Source organism: Ananas comosus, linkage group 14 (assembly GCF_001540865.1).
Source record: "Ananas comosus cultivar F153 linkage group 14, ASM154086v1, whole genome shotgun sequence".
NCBI lineage: Eukaryota > Viridiplantae > Streptophyta > Magnoliopsida > Poales > Bromeliaceae > Ananas > Ananas comosus.
Window position 1 is genome coordinate 9,557,145 of NC_033634.1, and position 24,925 is coordinate 9,582,069.

At 37.4% G+C, this 24,925-nt stretch overlaps 1 protein-coding gene across 1 annotated transcript; it reads right to left on the reverse strand.

The window, feature by feature from the left end:
- LOC109719869 (chromatin remodeling protein EBS-like) lies at positions 692-23,179 on the reverse strand. Its single transcript, XM_020246700.1, has 6 exons — positions 22,880-23,179; positions 22,424-22,766; positions 22,251-22,319; positions 8,368-8,503; positions 1,063-1,082; positions 692-977 (listed from the first exon to the last, which is right to left on the reverse strand). The coding sequence occupies exons 1-6, from the start codon at positions 22,950-22,952 to the stop codon at positions 905-907; spliced, it is 714 nt and encodes a 237-aa protein (XP_020102289.1). The 5' UTR covers positions 22,953-23,179; the 3' UTR covers positions 692-904.

The following is a 24,925-nucleotide window of genomic DNA, read 5'->3' on the forward strand; positions in this document are numbered from 1 at the left end:
AGGAATATGTGGAACGAAACAACGGCGGCGTGAGAAACAAGCTCCTGCCCGATGGAGAGAGGCGAGAGTGAGAGAATGCTCCTATCTATGGAGAGGCGAGAGCGAGAGAGAGAGAGCTCAAAGAGCGCGAGGCTCAGAGAGCACAAGAGAGAGAGCTTTGGAGAGAGCAGAGGAATGCGTGGAACCGAAATAATACACTCACTTAATTCCCGTTTAATCTCAACCACCGATTCTAAAGTTGTAGGATGTACACCCCAAACAGGGGTGTACAGGTAGGCTTTTCCAATAAATATGATTGAAAACAAAGGAATCGTAGAGAAAAATTCTAACAAATACAAAAAGCAAGGCTAGAACACTTCTAGGAGTTTATTTCCGCATCATTTCTAGCGAGGGAGAAATTCGAATCGATGATTGGCACAATTAAACATAATTTTAGCTATTTAAACTTTCTATAAATTGAATTTTACGATTCTTAAATATCATTCGTATAATGATCAAATGGTCTCAATTCAGTTTCTTTAGATACTGAAAATTGTTAATTTTGACACTACCCGAATACTAAGCAAATGATGCTGTAAAATCGTCTAATGCGAAACCAAGAGTCTAACTAGTTTAGATCAAATTTAACAGCATGAATCGTCGATTTATATATTCTATTGCCAGAAATAGAAGTTCAAAGGCACGATTAAAGTAAATTGAAGTTAGGTTACCTAAATGAAATTTCAATTAAAGTTTTGCGACCAATGTGTAAACTTTAGCCCTAAACTTGTAAGAGTTCCAACATAACACATTGGTACAACATTGGAAAATGCTTGAGGTGCTTCCTACAGAAAGTGCCTGTTAAAAAAAGATGTAACAAGAGATACATATTGTACACACAACATAGGTTTCCGAGAGTCACATGTTACCGAGTAGAACTAAGTTGAGAAAAAGAAATCGGTTTGTGCAAGCAGTCCGATCTCTGCGGCTGTACAATTCTGCATCACAAACAACAATCGATGAGCAACCTCACATAAAAATGCTCAAGAGCCTCTTCTTTCTCACTTCCATCTTAATTATTACCTCTTCCGCCGTTTGGACTCCTGCGAAAGAATTGCCAAAAACAAGATGAGGAACCAAACCACCGTATTCAATCCATTAAACTACTTCAATAGCAACCAACTCCATCATGCAACTAAAAAAGATGAATTTCATGGGGATTTTAACACCTAATATTATTCGAGCGGCAAACTAATTGAACTTGATCACTGACATAGCTGCTTCTTAGGAAAGTATTTTCACAAACCATGTCATAAGAAAGTACACGAAGATGATTAACTGACCTGCATTAATCAGGTAAATAATACCAAAAATACGACTCAACATGAGATACAATCAGAGAATGTTCGACTCACTCATCCAGCTTAATGAATGGTGAAATTACAAGTGTAACTGATATGATTCTATTTCGCTTAACAGCTTCATAAAGAGGATCCATCAAAGCTATCAAAAGTTGGCTATGGCTTTATCCAGTGTGAAATCAGAGAATTAAAAAAAACATGAATATGCCAAAGAGGAATATCAAAATGCATGAGACAGACTGGTTGCTGAAAACCAAGAAAGGACACATGGCAACAAGCTTGTAGAATCAGATGCTAAGATCCTTTTTTTTACTTTTTGATAGAGAGTTTTCTTATAAATGGCAACACAAGCGCCTGATTGATGTATGGATCTAATATTCCAAATCCAAGGTATTATACACATTTTACTATACTATTTTGATGCAAGTTGGTTCCAGTAGTAGATAGTCATCTAAAAGTATGAAAGCAATGAACAATTTCATTGTCCTAATCCTGATTTCTAAACTCAATTAGGACAACAAAGTGGAATGATTCATGGAAATATAAATTGCCCCTATATCTCACTACTTTTCTGTCTAAATCTCATGTGCTGAAATTTGTAAGTTGTAACCTCAATATGAACCTGAACTTTTGAATCTGAGCCATTTAACTAATTTATCAAAGTATAAATTGGTCTAAGGATGCTAGGCACAATTAGCATGCTTTAAAGTTTAGCCGTTGAACATATGCATACGTCTCATTGACTAGATCACTAAATTATAAATTTTCATGGCATATATCATTTAATGATTGCATTGTTATATTAAAGTCTCTCTTCTGTGACCTTCCAATTGTAACCTCTATGGCACTTGACTATGCATGTTGAGACAGATCTGTAAGTTTTGTTTTCTTGATCAAGTTTGGCAACTACAATTAAACATTGATCTTCCTCAGTTATGTCAAGCATTCGGCGCTAGTTTATAATCCTTTATTTCATTCCTCGCAAACAAATTGTTGATTATCTTGCTACGAGCCGAATTCTGTACCCCTTGACCCGGTCAAAGATTTTTCTAGAGAAGCGTGCAGGGATTTGATACGGCTACACGTGATGACCCTCGAAGTTTGCGCCATTCAACAAATCAAGCGATTCGGCTGATGAGGGATCGGATCAGCCAAGTTCGAAACCTCCTACTGTAGAATTACTTCGGCTGAATGAACCGAATCAAGAATTGCACAATGTCTTTGGGTCGGCTAATGAGCCGAATGCCCTTTTATATATATTATCTTAAAATTCGGAACAAGTACAAAAGAATGCCGATACAGCTTACATAAAATCTACCTTAAAACTACTCCTAATAAAAGCGATAAATGCAGAAAGAAATGATTACAGGTAGACTACTCCTAAGAAAAGCGAAGAAAATGCATAGAATTGAAAAGTGGTCTTCTGTTCCTAGGGAAAAAGATCCCTCTTCCAGGCGTTACCCGCCTATTTATGCTCCGCGCATTGTTATTCAGTTATTTACACGATCGGCCACTTCCCTAATTTCGTGGGCCACTATAAGCCGATCTCAACCGCTCAAACCGCTTGCGGTTGGTTACCATTTGTTCTTTGCTCCCGGTGCACCAAATGTCTAGCCCTGGAGTTTCTGGCTGTACTGTGCACCGTTTTACCACGTGGCGCCAATTTATTGGCACCAACATATCTTTATAGATATATTCAGATCTACGTATGTTGAACAGATGAAAAAGATAAGTGCTATCGTAGATTACTGTGATTTGTTCAGTTGTACACTAATCATTGCTACTTTTTGGAGCTTCACGTCCACATGTTGCTATGTATGACTAGCCAATATCATTAAGGCAGTAAAAATATATGAAGACCCCCTTACCTATTTGGCTATTCTGAAACAACCTTCTCAACTTTAATTTTTTGGATTGACACCCCCTCAATTTTGATTTTCTGCATATTGGTGATTTTTATCAAGCAAATTGGGGATTGTATCAAATCAAATGGTTTTAATCACTTTTAAGCAAATAAAACTAGAACAATTGACAGCTAATACTAATGGACCCACTATTTTTTTTTTAAAAAAAAACAACCAACTAGAAAAGCTCTTTTCCTTTTATTTTTTGGGTGGGGGTGGGGGAGGTGGGGGGAGGTAGGGGGCGGCACTAAACCTTGAACCCATAAAAATTTACCTATCGAGTACTGTGAGGATAACTCAGCCAATAGTTTCATGATTTTACAAAGCAATTTGTCGTCTAAGATTTTACACAACTCAAGAAGAATTTGCTCTCCTCATAATATGAAGAGAATATATGATATATTACTGAACTAAATGCAATTTAGTGCTAGAATATAGGTCCATCTGGACATGGCTATGGATATGACCTTAGAAGGTGCATGACCTATTAGACATGAGAGGATTTTTTCTTTTTTTCTTTTCTTTGTAAGAGGGTTTTTATTTTTGATCATTCAACAATGTATGTGCTTTGTCACTTGACTCACTTCAAAGTTGTATATCTGTAACCATTGTTATCATTTTGAGATTCAGATCCTATGATAGAGATTCAGATCCTAGGATAGACAATCATGTCCTTGAAGCAGGTAGTAAAGAAAAGTGTTAAACAGAAGAGCAGAAGAAGTAAGGGATCAATTGGTGCAGGAGAGTAGAAGCACTAAGAAGAAGAAATAAAGAATAGCAGCAGAAATAATAAAAAAAACAAGCATCTAAACCACTTTTTAGCTATGAAATTTCACGTCGTTCCCATATCGGACACACATCGGATACTGCTACATACCATAGTTAGTTAATTCGGATTCGGCAAAAATTCGGTACGGATATAATTCGGATAGAATTCGTCTTCTAATTTTTAAATTCGTTGAAAAATACGGCTAAAAAACGGATTCATCAATTATTCGGATACGTGATTTATACGGATATTATACATTTACTAATTAAAAATTCGGGATAAAAAATTCGGCTATTAAATTAAATTTTTTTCTCTCAAGATTTATGCTATTAGCATAAATATTCATATCTTTTAAAAATATAAGAATAAATAGCTACAAAATTAAGCTTATTAAGTAAAAATTCGAAAAGAAATTTTTTTTTTTTTTTTGGTCTTAGGCGAGGTGTTTGGAAAGATTTTTTTATTTTTTCTTTGTGTATTTTACTATTTTGGGCCAGCCGGCCCAAGAGCCCATGCGGGAGCGCAGGCAGGTGCGGGCGGCGCGGGCAGGCGCGCAGGCAGGCGCGGGCAGTGCGGGCCTGCGGGCTTGATCCGTTTTTTTGGACCGAATAATTCGGCTCGCCGTATAATACGCGAATACGTATTTTTAGTCAAAAAATCCCCTTTTTTTCTGAATTTTTCCCAAAAATTCGAAAATGGCCGTTTAATTCAGATTTTCAAAAATTCGCGAATAATTCGCGAATAATTCGCGAATTAACTAACTATGCTACATACTCCATACATGTCCGACACGGGACTGAAGTACCCGACATTTTTAAAAGTAAAAAATATCGGATACTGCTCGGATACGGGTAGGGGATACAGGGGGATACGGCTGGATCCTTTTTTGGCCTAAAATGATCAAAACTCCAAATTTTTTGTAAAGCCCAAATCCTAGCCCGTTGGAAATAAGGAAAAAAAGTGAGGGACATGGCAATCTCTCTTCAATTCATCATTTTTTTTATCTTTTTGTTCTTGGTTGGTGGAAGGTGCTCTCTTGCTAATTCTAACTCCACACAATATTAAGCTATGGTTCAGCCTTTTATGGCTTAGCTTTTACCTTCTTTAGTCTAATTTGCCAACCTAGCACTAATCAATAAGGACTAAAGAGTGATTTTTTTCGCTCCTTTTAAAGTATTAGCATATTTTCTCTTATTACTATTTATATATTAGAATCTAATACAATTTGAATGTATTAGAAAACAGACATATATGATGAATGGCTAATCTTCTAATTTGTGCGACTAAATATCTATAGTTTGAAAGGGACTGACTATTGTTGACCTGGTACTCGCTCTGGTACCGGTTGTTGGGATTCTGCACAGAAGCATCAAATCAGATTTTTTTACCATAAGCCTGTCTCCTCGGTAAGAGCTGATACAACCACAAACGAAAGAAAAACAACTAGGAAATACGGACGAAATAAAATTCATTAACCAAAAGAAGAATTACACGACTCCTCTACTACACAGAGAAGCTTAAACCGAGCCCTCTTTCTGAATCTCTCTCACCCTTCTTTCGTCTTCTCAAATCCAGAAGACTTCTCTCTTATTCTATGCGCCTATACACAAAGCATACCAATGACTCACGGCCACGAAAGCCGCAAACGTCCTCTTGCACCCATGCACTAGGTGCATCCAAAATCTACTACAAATCTAAGCAACTCCTAACACTCTCCACCTTGGTTTGATTTGTAGTCTTTAACTGCTACGTAGAGCTCACCACGCAAGCTCCAACTTGAGCTTGTCTCCTTCGTTTGATGTCAAGCATCCACAGCTCCATCTTAAGCGACTTACCACGGACTTAAACGAAATCGCTTTCGCTTGTCTAGCCCGTGCAGTACTCGCCTTCCTTAGCGAAGTGAGAAAGCCTACCTCTCTACTTGCTAAGTTAGGACCTACTCGTCCTAGACTAAATACAAGAGAGAGCGAGAGTTGAAGAAAACTCTTCTATTACTTTGAAGTAGAGGATTACAAAATGAAGATTCTAAGTTGACGGGGTGGAGGCCATATCTATTTAAAGGCCACTCGCCGCCCATAAAGCAAATGAAAAGGCGCCGCAAAGCTACAAGGCAAAAGAGGCTACGAGCTCCCAAGAGTTCTAATAAATACACCTTCTAGAAACCTAGAAACTCTAAGAGGCTCTTGACTCTTCGGCACTCGCCCCATCAATCTCGAGATCCGCAAAGATGCTTCTAGAAAATTAGGCAAAACCTCCGACAGATATCCCCTTTGGAGTTTGAGAGGTTTGCAAAGGGAAATCTTGGAGAAAATTTCTAAGTCTTGACAGACTGCACCTCCGCGATCTTTTGCAACTCAAACTGTTTTTGCTCCCGTTCTAACTGTGCTCCTGTTCAAAATGTGTAAGTTTCCTCACTTGTTCGCCTCGCGTAACCAATCTCAATTTCGGACCCTCATAGCTTCGCTTGAAGGCAAAAACTGGTATCCCTTCAAGTCCAATGTGCCCAACGAGATCATATTGTGCTTTAACATCAATCGCTCCGAACGATATGTAACACTATGCTCTAACATCAATCTTCTGCAATGATCCGTAATCTAGTGCTTTCATGTTGATCTCTCCCGAGATTGGTGACCCTATGCTCTTATGTTGATCTCTCCCACGGATCGAAAAACCTTGAGCTCTAATACCAATTGTTAGAAATTTGGTACTCGCTCTGATATCAAATTTTGAGAATCTGCAACTCAGTTTGGTACCACCTACTGTGACCCGGTACTCACGCCGGTACAGATTGTTGGGATTCCGCAACGCAAGCATCAAATCAAGTTTTTACTTATAAATCCATCTCCTCGGCAAAAGATGTTATAACCATAAAAGAGAGAAAACCAACCAAAAAATATCGAGTGAAATAAGATTCACTACCCAAAAGAAAAATGACACCTGACTCCTCTTCTACACAAAAAAGCTTTAACCAAGCCCTTTTTCTGAATCTCTCTCAACCTTCTCTCGTTATTTATAAATCCAGAAGACTTCTCTCTCATCCTATGCACCTATGCACAAGATATACCAATATCCCACGGCCACAAAAACCACACATCCTATTGCACCCATGCACTAGGTGCATCTAGAATCATGAATATCTTAGCCATGCCATGTAGGTGTGGCTAAGCCGTACCACCACCAATGCACAAGTGTTCTCTCACATGCATATATATGTTCACCTATAACATACTCCAATTCTAGTTCAATTAGATTTCTACTATAATTAATATTTAAATCCTAATCAATTTAACTTCAACAGATTTAAATATATTTCCTAATCTAACTAGGATTCTACTACAAATCTAACCAAATCCTAACTAAGGCATCTTAATCAACAATCAACACCATTAAAAATGATCTCAGGTATTTGAACTTTCTAGGAACCAAATTTTGTAATCTTTGGGAATTACTTTACATAATCAATATAAAAGGAAACCAACATTCATTGTCTTTCTCTTATTTATATACTCTTTTATTAGTAGATTAGGCACTCAATGATAAAAATGATGTGGAACCTAAAGATGGGTAAAGCGCAATTTACTTAAAAAAGAATGTTTTCCATGCATGGGGTTATAGGTGTACGGTTTCTAACCTTGCTCAACCGGGAAACGGGCTTTATGGCAGTTTTCAACAAATAATAGACCAAATAGCATAACAGGTCAAAACAGCAAAATGAACTATTGTAGTTAAAACACTTCGTTTTTTTTAAATTTTCCTAACCTTTTACTCTTCTTCTAATATTTTCCTTATTGTTTATGATATTATTTCACTTCGATCATGAATTCCCATTACTATTACACCAAAAAAGTGGGCATCTGCTTCGGTCTATCACAGCACGCCCTCCAAATACCAGTAGTTAGAGCATTATTACATAAATAGATTAATTCATTACAAAAAAACTGAGAAGCTATCCAACAGCTCCTATAAGAAAAGAACCAGAGTGAAAATATTCATGAGCAAGGACTCCGTGAGATTGGAGAGAGAATGGAAGAGGGAGGACGAATAGGGAGGAACAGATGGAAGACAAGCGAGCAGGAGGGAGGGAGGGGCATTTTGGAGATTTTCAAAAAACAATATGGCCCAAGCTGCTCAAACGAAGAGTGACCAGCGGTCGCTATGTAGGAAATAAGTGGATTAGTTTACTTGCAAAATAGGCATCATAGAGACAGAAAATATTGAACAACAAAATCAAATGTGGTGACATTTAATTAGATATTTTAAGCATACTAAATGAGCAGGCATTCTGAAGATGCACATGACAACGAGTGTACAATGTTATATCGTATTCATATTCATATCTACATTATATTCTCACCTTAGGCTCGGAAAGTGGTGAGACGGGGAAAGAATTTGCTCTCTTTGGATCATCATCAGAGGAACAATCTGAACAGAGAAAGTGCTCTAACATTTTTGCTTGTTCAATAGTCATGCCCATGCAAGAAGGATGAAACCTGTAATCATGGTGTAGAAGAATTATGATATCATAAAGCTGCTAGGGACCATTAGAAAACATGAATTCTATAGAGACGCATAAAAAGATCAGAACACAATGAAAAGCTTATACACTATCTTAAATCAACGATAATAGGGGCAACGTAAAAGCAAGCTAGTTTGAGGGAGACAATCAGCAAATTTAAACATATGGCACGATGGTGCAAGCCAGAAGCATAAAAGATCAACCAAAAGACAACCATAAGTTATTCCAAGCATCCAGGAAATAAGCAAAACAAGCAGATTCATGCATGTAGCATTTCCAAAATGCAGTGCTGCAATAAATAGTAAAAAATAGAAAAAAAAATGCCTGAATGTTTTCATAAAACCGGTATACTTCACCTGCAACAGAACCAGTGGACAGTATGTGTGCTGAAATATTGATTAGCTTAGCTTGCTAAGTCTCTACTATGTTTTACAACCATGATCTGCCCAGATTGACATTTGCACTAATTTCTGGGGACTGAAGTGACGAGTTGCAGATTAATTACTTGCTGTGTGATGGTAGATGTTTAACAACATGGTTTCAGTTACATAATTCCAACAAAATTTGACAGTCTAAAAATTGAAATAGACTTTAAACTGTCATAACGAATCAAAACCTAGGACTATATTGCGAATTTCAAGAGTTAAAGGAGTTTTCTGCAAAACTCAGCAGCACGCACAATGGTGTTGAGGGCCCTGAGGGTCGGTTGTGGAGCGGCCACGGAACAGAGTGAAGAATGAAGACAGAAGATGAAGAGGTACCACGTATACGAAGAAATATGGACTAACAGATAGATAACAAGGAGAGAAGAATTAAGAAGAAGAAACCAGGCTTTACCTCAGCAATCCAAAAAACAGAGAGAGAAAGAGACTGCATATATCAAGAAATGTTGGTCCAAGATATGTAAAGAAGTCCACTTATAACTTCCACTGGACATGTAGATCAATATTAAACAGACTTACATATTAAGCTCTTCCAAAGTCACACGAATCTTTGGAATGCTCTCTTGGATGTCAAGTTGCTATTCCCCAAAGTTGGTCATTTGGAGAAGAAAAGCCTAATCAAAACTCACAATTTACTGAATTCGGTTAAGCTGTGAGAAGTTCAAACATTGGGAGACTTTCTTTGTTGATTCCAGCCCATTAACCTAAACTCGCCATTACTCCGCAGACTCAAATAGAGAGAAGTAAATAAGATGAATCAAAATATGAATCAACTAACTGTGCCTAACCTAACCTACATCTAGGGGTGCAAATTGCATACACACCCCAGTGAAGGCAATTCTGACAACCCCAAGTCAGTCTCTAAATGGAGACGCTCACATGGCACTAGCTTCAAATGGTGGGTTTCACCTAATACAGCAGTGGTTAAGTTAAAAATATTAATATATCATCTACATATTGGATCACATACATGTTAGTTCCAAATATTAATATATCGTCTACATACAAGCACATTATTACTAGGGGTGGAAACGAGCCGAGCTCGAGCGAGCTTACCTCAGCTCAAGCTAGGCTTGAAATTAATTTCGAGCCTAAATTTAGGCTCAAGCTTGGCTTGAAATTAATTCGAGCCGAGCTCGAGCGAGCCTAACTTCGAGTCAAGCGAGCTCGAGCCCTAAACGAGCTGCTTGAAATTCTTAACATCATGCAATCTATACTTTAATTTTTATAAAATATTATCTAAAATTTGATATAAAAAATATCTAATAGTTTAACATATAAAATAAATGCATGAAATACAATATTACAATACTAAAATAATTAGGAAAAGCGACTCTGCGAGGAAGGGAAAAAGAGAGAAAGAGGGTAATTAGAGTAGGATTTTGCTGGTTTGGTTTTGTGGGCCCAATAATCTAAATTCTATATACATATAATTAAAATACATAATATATATTATTTTATATAATTAAAATATATATTATATATAATTATATATATAGAGAGTTTGGTTACTATATATACTTTTATGAGTATAAACCCCTTTATACTTATAAATTTTCAGCCGTTGGATGTGCGATTAGAATGATAGTGGTCCTCTAAGATTGAGTGAATGGTTCGTTGAATAGTATGATTTAACGGATGAAAATGGCTAAAGGGATAGATCTAACAGCAGAAAACTCGATAGCACCAAATGCTTGGTACTATCGATAGTATAATAGCCGAACTCTATATAGATATATATAAGCAGATCTAACGGCAAAAAACTCAATAGTACAAAGCGCTTAGTACTATAGATAGTATAGATAGTATAGTAGCCGGACTATATATATATATAGAGAGAGAGAGAGAGAGTCCGACTACTATATTATCGATAGTACTAAATGCTTGGTACTATCGAATTTTATGCCGTTAGATCATATTATTCAACTAACCACCCACTCAACCCTAGAGGATCACTGTCATTTTAACCGCACATTCCTTCATCCAAAGGTCGAAAACCTAATAGCAAGTGGTTGGTACTATTAATAGTATAGTAGACTATATATATATGTATATATATTTCGAGCTTTTCCAGCTTAATTCGAGCGAGCCGATTAATACTCAAGCTCGACTTGAAATTAATTTCGAGCCTAAATTTAGGCTCAAGCTTGCTTGAAATTAATTCGAGCCGAGCTTGAGCGAGCCAAATATCGAGCCGAACACGAGTCGAACACGAGCTGGCTCGCTCATTTGCCAGCCCTAATTATTACAACTTGATCACCTATTCTTTTACTATGAACACATTCAATAGACATATTAGTTTCAAATCCATTCGAAATTATAAAATTATCAAATTTTTCATGCCATTGTTTAGGAGCTTGCTTAAGGCCATATAAAGATCGGCTTAATTTGCATACTTTATTTTCTTGGTCGGGCATTATAAATCCTTCTAGTTGCTCCAAATAGATTTCTTCTACTAATTCTCTATTTAAAATTGCGGTTTTAACATTTATTTGATGTATAATTAATTTATGAATTGATGCTAGAGCTAATAGTGTTCCAATTGTTGTAGTTCTAGCTACTGTAGCATAAACGTCAAAATATCAACTCCAGAATTCTGGGTAAATCCCTTGGCTACTAATGTAACTTTATATTTTTCTACAGTATTATTTGATCTTAATTTCTTGGCCAATTTGCATAAAAAATCCACAAATTTTGAGCTTTTGCAAAACTGGACCGCCTTTTTTGATTTTGCAGATTCGATCTAAATTTTCAGCAAACTGACCAAAATACCCTTATTATTTTTTCTCTCTCCTCTTTTTTTTCTCTCGTTCATTTTTTTTCTCTCTCCGAAGAAGGCAGCAGAGGCAGCGGCGGAAATGGCCCACCTCGCCTCTCACCCTCATGCCCTCGCCCTCGCCCTCGCCCTCGCCCGCGCATCGCCTTTCTCACCTCCGACCCCGCCGAGGCCGTGCCATGACTCTTTTTTTCTCCTTCTTCGACCCTCCTCCACCGTCTCCGACGACGACGCCTCTCTCGCCCTTCCCTGCCATTCTCTTCCTCTCCCTCTGCCTCTTCCTCTGCCTCCTCCGCCGCCTCCGACGACGACGCTTCTCCGCCGACGCCAACGCCGCGGAGGTCGCTGTGGCGCCACAGCCTCGGAGCGGGGGGTCCTTAGTTGCGGCGTCGCCAACGCCGTGGCCGTTAGCGGAGAGGCATGACCAAAAAAAATTATAGAAAAAGGAAGAAGAAAAAAATAAAGACCAAACATTATATAAGGAAGATGAAGATAAAATTACACTATTTAAAAAAAAATTTGCACTGTTTTAAATGAAAGTTGCACTCTTTAAGACAGAAATTACACTCTTTGAGATCAGATTTACACTCTTTAGGACAAAGTTGCACTCTTTAAGTGAAATTTACACCATTTCTCTTTTTCTTCTTCTTTCTCATCCTCTTTTCCCTCATCCTTATCCTTCTCCACCCCAGTGAAAAGGGTAGGAAGGGCGGTAGCGACGCAGGAGCGAGCGCACGTCACCAACGACGTCATCGCTGAACGCGCGGGCGCAAACCCCGCGGCGGATGGCATGGTCGTCCAAGTATTATCTCACATCCCTCAATATTAACCATGATGAATACAATTTCCTCTTGGTATTCATCTTGCATTGTATGTATCCCGAATTTAATATATTTGGATTTGTTAACATTGCCATCATAAGACACAAGATAAGGAGAAAAACAATGGCATGGAATAAGGTCTAATTTCTCTATGAATTTTTTTGAAATAAGGTCATGAGAAAACTGATGATTAATTTGTACTCGACAAGGAACACCATCAAATCTCATAGTAGTTTGAAAAGAAGAAGTAAAAGCAATAGAATTTATGTTTTGCAGAAGGGTAACAGATTGAGATATAACAGGAGGCAACGGTGTGACAAGGATGTTAGCGAGAAGTAGTGGGTAGTGAGGTTCAGAATGAATTAGGTTTTCAAGGAGTTGTTTGATTTCGCAAATTGTTGGTTATTTGCGGCTTGAAGAGATTGCAAATCAGCTTCTAACTTTATCAAAACAACTATGATAGAAAGCTAAATTCTTCAAACATTGAACTAAGGTCTACATTTGCAGCGTTTTGAAAATTAGTTTCTTGATAAACTTTTGCTCTGATACCAAAACTGATGCAGGACAAATTAGGAAAAAAACTCTAATCTACCTTGCAAGTGATGAGCCCAAAATCAATTTAAAACCAAATTTAGAATTTTCTAGGAATTTTAGATTAATTTTCATATTTTTTTTAATTTATAAAAAATTAATGAATTTAAATCAATTTTTGAAATTAAAAAAGGAAAAATATAAAAAGTAGTATGGCTTTAGCAAGAAGGTTCCGACAATTTTTTTTATTTTGTACTTTCTTTAAAAGAAAATTAAAAGACTATCGAAGAAATAGCCAATAATAGAGAATCAAATTTACAAGAAGCATAAGAGAAAAATAGAAGAAAGGAGAAAAGATGAGGAAGAGAAGATAGAATCTTTTAGAAAGAAGAAGATTACCAGCATACACGGCAAGGGGGGAGAAAATACCACGGCCGCAGTCAAATCATAAACACCAAACTAATTCATCATAACTCTTCTCTAAATTACCAGCATAGGCTATATTTATACATTCAAAATATAATCGTAATCTAAAACAAATCCACGATTTTAGGGATCTCTTACTAATTCGAAAATATCTAAAAAGACCTAATTTAGAGATCTACTCCACATGATAAATCCAAAAAATCTTTAAAAAGAAAATAAATTAACAAACAAAATAATTCCGAAAATTAGAAAAAATTGAAACCTAAACGACTCAATCAACCCTAATGCAAAAATTGACTCAAATAAATAAAAGATGACTCGACTGAACCCTCTTTTGAGTCTGGTTCCGCATCAACTTCAACTTAAAAGCAGTTCACAAAAAATTAGCACAAGATAAAATTGATGCTAATAACCAAGACAAGCAGCAAGCAAAAAGATTACAAATTAATCGTTTGGTTTAAAATTTATATAAAGAAAAATTAAATAAAATAATTTGTTTATTTATTATTTGTTTCCTAGGAGATCAAAATATAGTTGGATCTTGGCCTCAAGTTGCCATTGGTTCGGACACTAATTAGAGGGAATCTACGACAGCCGAGATTTAGTTCTTTTTTTCCCTTTTTTGGTTTTTAAATATTATATAATATATGTAAACAGCACAAATAATATTACCAAGAAAGATATGACAATATTCGAATTTTCTTTTATCTATCTAAAGATTCCTGAAACCAATTAGGATAATATTCAACAGAATAGTAGATGAAAAAATACCAATTTATCTAAACGTCAAAAATTTAATTTTCCTAATTAGTATATGGGCTCATCTACTTACAAAATTAATTAGGCTGCTTTATTATTCAAATCCGACAGAGAGAAACTTAAATATTGTTTAAACCAAAACATAATGTAGGTAAGGGAGAGGATTAGTTAAATAATGAGAGAACTCGATATATAGCAGAGATTCACCAACTTAGTGATTTTGCTCGCAAAGCCCGTGCGATGCCCGCCTTCCTACTCGAAGATGGGAAAACCTGCCTTGATCTTGCTAGTCTGGACATACTCACCCTCAAATACTAAGTGCAAGAAAGAGAGACGAGAGAGAGAAAGATAGAAGATCTGCGAAAAACTAAGTACTCTACTTAGAAACAAAAATAACAAATACACTCTCCCTCTTGTCAACTTTGGCGTCAGCCATTCTCCTATTTATAGCCCTCTAGGATACAAAGAAAACTACTTGCGTTAATGCAAAGTGAACCCGCCCATGCCCTTTGGGTTAACACAAGACCGTTTCTTGATGCTTTAATTCCTGGAGTTAAAATATGCTTCATCTCCCACAGAAGCTTCTTGAACGTTGTCTCTTTGTTTGCCCGCTTTCAGTTTCACAAATGTTCAAGGACATAAGCCAGAATTTTTCCAAGTTCCTAACATTCTCCACAACCTACTGCGCATAGCGCTGTGCTAATCCCGGTCTGCGTAGTGCTGCTTGCAGTCCACCGTGCCTTCACACTCGTGCGGCCTCGAGCACCACTACTGCAATCCGCTTTTACTCCCGCACCAGCCCCCAGTGCCTTGCCCCTCTGAGAACAAACACTTGTCAACTCATTGTGCAGAGAAATCTATCATCGATCCCAAACCGTCGAGTGTTCTTGTCCTTCGCAACACGCACGCGCACACTCTCGAGCTACGGGCTTCCATGGGTCCTCTCAGGCTTTTCTCGGCTTTGTGCTTAACAGAGCGACGCACCCCTCGATTGGGTGCTAGTTGCTTCAGTATCTCCAAAGACTTTATAGCCTCTCCTCTGTTTAGGTCCTCCTCGAGGCCCACATGATAAGCAACCTTCTTGCACTTCACCTTCTCGTAAAGCTGCAGGGCTGTAAGGGTCTGATTCTTCGTCGATGATTGGTCGCGCCCCTTTGCATCCCATGTATCACTGTGCTCTCCCCCACGTTCGGTTTCACTCGCCTTCAGTGGCTTACCACAATCACCCTTGGTCCGCACATATTCAGGCAATTTCTCCGCCAACGTTATCACCAAGTTCAGATCCTTGACGCTTTGTCCCCAAGAGCTCCTTGTTCATCCATGGTTGAAGTTAGACCTGGCAAATAGGCGGATTGGGTAATCCGCGAGCGGGTCATTGTATTCGCGGGTCATATAGGTATAGGTAAAATTTACCCATATTTTGAGTAATCAACATCTTTATCCATACCCGCCCACGGGCGGACGGGTGGTTATGCAGATAACCTGCAAGATTTTCTTTTCTTTTTTGCTCCCATTTATAAATACACTAATTGAGAACCAAATGAAGGCCTCCCCTTATTTAGGAGGGTTGTAGGGCCCACATATAATTTTTTAATTTTTTAAAGTATTAATTGCACATTGGGCCCCAACCTTTCCACTATTTTTTTATTTTGGTCCCTAATCTTTTTTAAAATTGAATCTAAACTTTGATTTCAAACTTAAATTTTTTATTTTGATTTTGCTATTTGAATTTGCATTCAAAATTTGAATTTGAATTTTAAATCTAAATATGTAATTTAAATTTTAATTAAAATTTAGACAAATTAGGACAACTAGCTTTAAGCTATCAAGTTGACTTATTTTTTTTTTTAATCATGGCAAATGCTTTATTCCATAAGAGGAGATGCAAGATATTAGGCCATTAGCAAGCTGCATCTAATGCATATTTTCTACTATTTTTAATATGAATTATGATAAGGCCTTTAACTATATAATTATGATAGTCAAATATAAATTAAGACTTTTAAAATTGTGACTATTGCCTCATGGTGCTTGATTGATAATGGCCTAATTCGCACGCTATTATCTTAATCTTGAGCTAGAGAATTAATTTTTTCCTAATATATAATATTAGAATATTTATTTTGGTAGTCGAACATTTTNTCAAGACACCAATTTGTTAATTTAAAAAAATTAAAAAAGAACTATATAATTATGATAGTCAAATATAAATTAAGACTTTTAAAATTGTGACTATTGCCTCATGGTGCTTGATTGATAATGTAAATAGTTCTTTTTTAATTTTTTTAAATTAACAAATTGGTGTCTTGAAATGAGAGAATTCAACTTTTGAATTTCTTTTTTTGGAAGATTTTTTTATATCATTTTTTTCCTCCAGTTAAATAATATTTTTTAGTTCATGTGAGTGATATTTTGCTAATTCGCACGCTATTATCTTAATCTTGAGCTAGAGAATTAATTTTTTCCTAATATATAATATTAGAATATTTATTTTGGTAGTCGAACATTTTTGCAGTATAAAAAATATCTATTTCAATTTTCAAATGCCTTTTAATTAGTCTTATTTTTAAGTGCTTCTGATAACTGCTTATTGATTCCTTCATTAACCTAAAATTTAGGAATCAAATACTATTAGTTGTATCTGTAGTGATAAAAGTTAATGAGGTCTTTCTTTCATCATCAGCGACAACGATGAGGATGCTACCGCCAATTCTACCAAAGATAGTGTTTTCACTCCAATTAATCTTTTTATATTTTTTTTTGTAAATTCTACGTTGATGATAATAGAAAAATATTACGCATTTTTTTAATATTACAATGATCTTTTTTTATTTTAAACTGGTTTATTTATTTTACTTATTTGGTTTAGATACTTTCAGAAAGAAATATAGTTTAGTTTCATTCTTTAATTTTTAATTGTTCAATACTACCCGTCGCATCGCGCGGGTTCCTTAACTAGTATTTTTTAAATGTAAACCACACACACACACATATAATTTTTAAAAGCATAACACTACTTGTTGTTTGAAATATGACAATATACGATAACAATATAAAATCTTAAAGCCGATAAATTATATAATATAGAAATATTTGCTCATCCCAAATTTTTATGATACAAAATTAATGAAGTTTCTTTGATTATAGAGTTAATATCATAAAGATTATATATTTTTTTAATTAAAAAAATATATGCGGGTACTCTTGGGTACTCATGGGTTGTCTAAAATGCTCACAACTTAACGGATACCCATCCATTTTACCATAATTTTTTGGGTAAGAAAAACAAGTATCCGTAGCCACGAATTTGCGGGTAATCGGCGGGTATCAGCGGGTACGGTTAGAGATTGCCTGGGCTAGTTGAAGTCCATCTAGGAAAAAGAATAGCTGATCCTCATCGGCTATGTTGGTGATCACCAACATTAACTTAGAGTATTTCTGGACATACTCCTTGAATGTTCTCGTGTATTTGAGCCGTCGAAGTTGCCTTTGCGCAAGATATTTGAAGTGCTCTTGGTAGAACTACACCGTGAGCTCGCACACAAAGTCCTCCCACGACTTCAGTTGGCATTGGCCCTTCTCAGCCTTCGTCAATTGGCAACGCCACCACAGCATAGCGTCGTCAGTGAGGTGCATGAATGCAACCTAGACTTTTTCCTCCTCTTCGTCCAGCCGCAACGCCTTGATGTAGCGCTCCATATGCCACAAGATGTTGATCGCCTTTTGATCAAGCGTGCCCTTGCATTCTTGAGGCTCAAGGACACGAACCTCTGGAGCATACTGTAACACTCCAATAGTCCCACATCGGATTGAAAAGGGGTTCTGATTGGAAATATAAGAAGCTACGCATCCTAATAATAATAACTGGGCTTGAGCATTTTGGGCCAGTGGCTTGGGCCCAACGAGTTATTACTGCTAGCAAGTCGGGTCATTACATTTAGTATCAGAGCTGAACACCAGCCGAAAGTGAGAACTAAGTGCTATGCAGGAAAAAGTGCTACACCATGGATTTGATGGTAGCCATCTCAATACATTTAGTATCATAACTAAACACCAACCGGAAGTGTGAGAACTAAGTGCTATGCAGGAAAAAGTGCTACACCATGGATTTGAGGGAGCCACCTCATTATATTTAGTATCAGAGCTGAACACCAGCTGGAAGTGTGAGAACTAAGTGCTATGCGAAAAAAAGTGCTACACTATGGATTTGATGGGAGCCACCTCTAGAATTTCACATCTCCTGGTAATTATAGTCTATATGTCTGTGATTGAGTTTGAACTTGATGATAACGTCAGGGACTAAACGGGGAGGGGGTGTAAGAATGTAACACTCCAATAGTCCTACATTGAATTGGAAAAGGGTTCTTATTAGAAATATAAGAGGTTGCGCACCCTATTATTAATAACTGGGCTTAAGTATTTTAGATTAGTGGCCTGAGCCCAACAAATTATTATTGCTAGCAGGTCGAGTCGTTTCATTTGGTATTAGAGTCGAATACCAGCGGAAGTGTGAGGACTAAGTGCTATGTAGGACAAAATGCTACACCATGGGTTTGGTGGGAGCCACCTCTTGAATCCGCAAGTGTCACCTCTGTAATCTCACAACGCCTGATAATTCTGGTCTATATGTATGTGATCGGTTTTGGACCTAACGAGAACGTCAAGGTCTAAACGGGGAGAGTCTATAATACCCCAATAGTCCAGCATCAGATTGAAAAGGGGTTCTGATTGGGAATATAAGAGGACGCGCACCCTTGTAATAATAACTAGGCTTAAATATATTGGCTCGATGGTTTGGGCCCAACGAGTTATGATTGCTAGCGGGTCGGGTCATTACACATATTCCCTTTGTGGTTTAGGACCACGCACCACCGCCCTCTCAAGGATTGCCACCTGCATCTTAAGGTTCTCGACAAGGTCCTCAACCAGCACCTTCCACTCATCCTCGCGACGGACGAGGTCGTTGCGAAACTGCTCGAGCTGTTGGTAGAAAGTTGCCATGGCAGCTGCGACGCTGTCCTTTATGGCATGCTGCCCCGCCTTCATCATCCCTACATGCTAGGACAGGACGGAGTAGTGCTCTTCTGCTCTCGAAACAGCATCCTCCAACGAGCTCACGCAGTCCTCGAGTGAAACGGACTCCCTCGCATAGGTCTGCGGCTCCTTGCTCTTACCGCGCTTGGACTGCCTAGGTAGTTTGCCGTAACATTAATGATGGCAGCATGGTTTCTCACTCGAAGCAGCTTTGATACCAACTGTCACGAACTTAGTGATTTTTTTCGCAAAGCCCGTGCAACGCCCGCCTTCCTACTCAAAGATAAGCAAACCTGCCTCGATCTTACTAGTCTGAACTTACTTGCCCTCGAAGACTAAGTGCAAGAAAGAGAGACGAGAGAGAGAGACAACTGTTCTGCGAAAAAATGGAACCAGCGGAGAAAAGTGGAATGAGAAAAAAAATAACAAAGGAATTTTCTCTTTCTATCTGTTGAGTTAGTTCTCTTGTATTTATCCTTTTAATCCCTTTTTATAATAAGCTGACAGTCCAAAGGACCGTTGTAGGACGTTCCACTAAAGTAGAATAGGCGATCCCACATCTTGTGAGAAAGCTGGGTACATTACCCCTTTTCCGAATATAGGAGAGAAAGGATACGCGGGCCTCTTTCTCATATTAAATATATTATATTTAAATTGAATTTTAACTTAAATTTTTTAGTTATCTATTAGATTTAAATCAAATCTTTCAAATTTAACAAATTACAACAGGTGTATCCCCATCTCTAATACTAAAATGAATCATGATACATCATCAAAAAGTAGACATGGCCCCTTGAATTTGCCTTCTTCCTTAGACAAGTAGCTCTTCTGATAGTGTAGGCTAGACATGTTAGAGAAAATTCAAAATTTTATTTGAGTTTATTTATCCATTCATTTATTCATTATATATTTATTATTTATTTCTTCTATTGAATATTTATTTGTTTACTTATTTATTCTTTTATTTTTAAATTTTTAATTAATAACTAAATAAATCATTAACGTCACATCTTGGAGCGGACATTTCGTGCGACGTTTCGCACGAACATCACACGTGATGTGGAGTCAACGTTGCGTCAACGTTCGACTCCAACACCCACCTCCCTATATAAATGCATCTTTTTCTACTATTGTTCATGTGACTCATGAATATTGTAGAGAAGAGAGAAATAAAAAAATGGAGAGTTCATTTCCCTTTTAAATTCTAATTTATAATTTTCTTACTATTCTCTTGATTTCTCTAATCACCGAGTGTAAAGAAAGTTCATCAACCTTCGCCATAATCATGTTTGAGATGGAATTCCGGTTGTACTTTGGGGTGGTGTTTCTGGTTAAATCTGCAAGAAGGACAGGAATATTCCTTAGGGCAGTGCTACGCACGCTTCCAGATCAATTATTTGTCTGCTTCCTTTTAATCAACAATTTTAGAATTTTTTGTAGTGATTTTCTTGTGAGTTGATTTATTAATTCTTTATCACTAAATTAGTTAGATAATTTAATCATAATCGGATTTTCAGTACAATTTTTCCTAACAAAGTCAATCCTACTTGTTCCTTCATGTTCTCATTTATCTTGATCCCTGAATCTCGTGCTTTAGAGAATTCGATTACCGGACTTGGACTTAAATCCTCATAAATCACAAAATTGTATGATTGTTAAGATGATGTCAAATAACTGCACCTCTGTGTGATCATAGATTATGGTCAAGATTTTCAAGTTAAACTTATTAAGCTTTAAACAGATTAATTGTTTATCAAATCCTATAGATCTAAAATTTATAATACTAGAGCCAGATTTTATTCCTTGTCCAAATTGATATCCAAAATTTGAATAACTGAGAAAACAGGAAGAGGAAAGATGAAGACTTATTAAGAAGAAAAATGAAGATTGTTTCAGGAACATAATTATTGTATAGTAAGCTACTCATGAAGCTAAAAGATTAGATTCACGAAAGAAAAGAAGAAATGATAGCTGGTAGCAGAATGCAAAATTTGAAACTAAAGAATCGAATTCTTAGCTTCAGTCTTAAAAGCTAAAAAAGTTCGGAGAGCCCCTCAGCTCTCCAAATACATCATTTTTGGGATAGATCCCTATTTTTTCTTAACACTTACTTTTATAGATCTAAGATATTCCTAAAATTGGACAAAATCCTTTGCAAACAGAAACTTGTGACCAAAACAATGTACGGTAGCAAGAAATATATGACTGCTACAGAAATATCAAAGTTTTTCCTATCAACAGAAGTAAAGCATCCCCATACAGCATCGACCATACACTTATTATAGTGAGAAAAAACACTAACATGTCGAGTGAATGATAACACGTTCCTACACAAAATCCTATATAGTCAGGTGAACCCAAAATTCTAACACTCAACGAACTAAAAAGATTCCCCAAATTTCCAGAAATCTCCAGATGCAGATATATGTCCAGTATCATTCCAAGGTTTGCCTTGACTCCACATGGATGAAATAATATCAGATTCGATACAATATTGGTACATTGCCTAACATTGAAGAAATTACTAGGAAACCATCATTATTTCTTATGTTGATAAGCTAAACAAGGGGCCGTTTGGTTCAAGATTTATAATATTCCAGAAATGTTGCACACCTTATATTTGGAATGACAAGTTTATTACTAATGTATCAAGCCACTTGGACTGGGATGTTGTTAAGAACTAGTATATTCTTACTAATGGACCAGTAATGATTCCCATCAAGCATGGAAATGAGAACACCTCCTAACGCAACCCATCATAATCCAGTACTCCTAGATTTGACTATTTTCAATCGAAAATATGAAGAATTATCAGAATGTAATAAACCGTGAACCAAATATGCCCTAATGCCCTAATTTCCACAATGGCGCAAAAATTAAACCAAGACGAAGATAAGAATATAAAGGGAAGCAGCAATTTGAAGAACTTACCAGTCCTTGCATCCCTCACACTGGACCATGAGATCGTCGGGATTATACGGCATCTCGCACTTACAATACCTTCAAAACATGAGTAGCAGATGGAGATGAGCTGAAAATCAGAGAACTAATAAACGAAGAGCAGAGCGAGAGAGAGAGAGTGTGTGTGTGCGTGATGGATATACACGGCGACGCGATCGGGGGTGAAGCCGCCGGTGGCGGCCTTGTACTCGAAGCGGCAGAAGTAGTCGTCGGCGCCGACGTTGTCGAGCTTGGTGTAGGTCTTGAAGGCGTGGACGGTGCACTTGCCCTCGATGGTGTGGGCGCTCTGCACGTCGTAGTGGTCGGAGAGGAAGAGCTCCTTGGCGCCGTGGAACTGCCGGCGGCCCCCGATGGACTCCTCGGGCCGGTAGTACCACCGCACCCGCACCTTCACGTTCCCGCGGTGGTCCGCCTCCATCCCCTCCACCCGCGCCACGTACGGCGGCTTCTCCGTGTCCGACGGCCGCATCAGCACGCACTCCCCGACTGCCCCCCCGCCGAAAAAAAGAGACTATTGACCGCCGTCACTCTCGAAAAAAAAAAAAACAAGATGCTGCAGGTAGTAGTGAAACACATGGATAGACGGATGGATCTTTTACCTCTTACGATTTTATTGGTGCCCTTGATGGAGTAGGAGTCGACATCCTTCTTTCCCGGCTTCGTCTTCGCCATCTAGCGCCAATTTTTCTCGGTTTTTGTGTTTGCAGATTGGGAGTGGGAAATGGGGAATGGGGATGGTTTGGAGAGGAGACCGGCTAGGCTGTCATGTCGTTACCAATCTTCTTCGTCTGAATGCCCAACAAAATGGGAAGGGGAGGGAGGGCAGACTGCTGACTGCTGTGCGCTGTGTTCCGACAGCAGGCTGCGCCGGCCCTTTTTCCGAATTTGGGCGCAGGATGGATGGGATGATGATGCATGGAGACCCATGGGTTACATGGGCATATAATAAAATAGTACTAGTGTAAGCATTCGCGCGATGCAGTAAAATTTTTTTTTAGAAAATGTATATAGAAAAAATTTACTATTTACCAACCCTAAAAGAAGATAAAAAATCAGATTTATTATTTATCTAGTAAAAACTGAATAAATTTAAGTATTCGATCTCATCGCAACCAAATGTAACTTTAAAAGATCCCAATATAAAATCATCTACAAAGTCATAATATTACATACATCGTTTCGAAGTATAATACTTAGTACTGATGGCAAAACAATACCGCTTCTTTACTCAATAGTATTGTTATTCCTCTGTCTGCCTCTTAAGGTTCTTGCAGCTCTTATCGGCCCCTTTCCTTATCTCTTAGCGGCCTTTTGCTCTCGTCCTGGGCAGCAAAGAATGTGAAGTCTAGGACACCGTCGAAAAGGTTGATGTGCCGTGAATCGAAGGGCGGTGCCACCTCTTCCGGCATAGTGGCGGTAGCGACGACAATGGCAAAGGAGGAGGAGACAATGGCGAGGCTGCAGACTTGGCGGAGGCACTCGAGGCGGTACTCGACACCGTGGTGGCGGGATTGCTCACGCTTGAGCTGCTCCTTATGCACCGCGACCTCATCTTTATGGCACATCTTTCTTGGGGTTCTTGTAGTTGTAGACGTTCAACCACTTCTGCGGTAGAATGTTGTACCCTCTCATCTCTCTAATCTCATCACTTACGGACATAAGTCGAAGGGCAACTGAAAAAAAAAAAAAAGAGTAAATATAATAGAAGACAAAGGATCATTGAAAAAAAATAAAGTAAATGTAGTTTTTAAGAGAGGAAAAGAAACTACTCAAATAAGATGAAGAGACAATTGGAAAAACCAAAATAAATATAGCTCTTATGCAATGCATGGAATTATAACTATAATTTTTAATTTTTGAATTAAAATAAATTTAAATTTAAATTAATTTTATTTCTTTAATTTAGTTTTCAATATTTACATAATCTCAAACTACATTATGGAATAACATTTTTACTTAACTTAAAATTTCTAAATTATTTTATAAAATTTATTGATTTTAAAAAATATATATTTTATAAGGATGCATAGTTTAAGATCTAATAAGTAATCCGTGCACCGCACGAAATTGTTACATCAATATTTTCGTTTTAGATGCTATCTTAAAAATGAATATGTAACTCTACCTTAACTTTAATTTATTCTGTTTCATATAATAATAAAAGGGAAAACTTCAAATACCCCCCTTGTGGTTTCACTTTTTTTCAGTTTAGTACCCTGTGGTTTAAAGTGTATCAAGTTAGTACCATGTGGTTTTGCACTTTTTCACTTTAGTACCCTGTGGTTTAAAGTGTATCAAGTTAGTACTATGTGGTTTCGCACTTTATCACTTTAGTACCCTGTGGTTTAAAAACCACAAGGTACTAACTTGATATAAAAATAAAATCATAGGGTACTAACTTGATACAAAAATAAAACCATAGAGTACTAACTTGATACACTTTAAACCACAGGGTACTAAAGTGATAAAGTGAAAAACCACAGGGTACTAACTTGATAGACTTTAAACCACAGGGTACTAAAATGAAAAAGTGCGAAACCACAGGGGGGTTTTTGAAATTTTTCCTAAAAGGGAAAACTTTAAATAATATAATAAAATAATACGTACATATAAAATAATAAACTATAATATTTTGAAGGCCAATT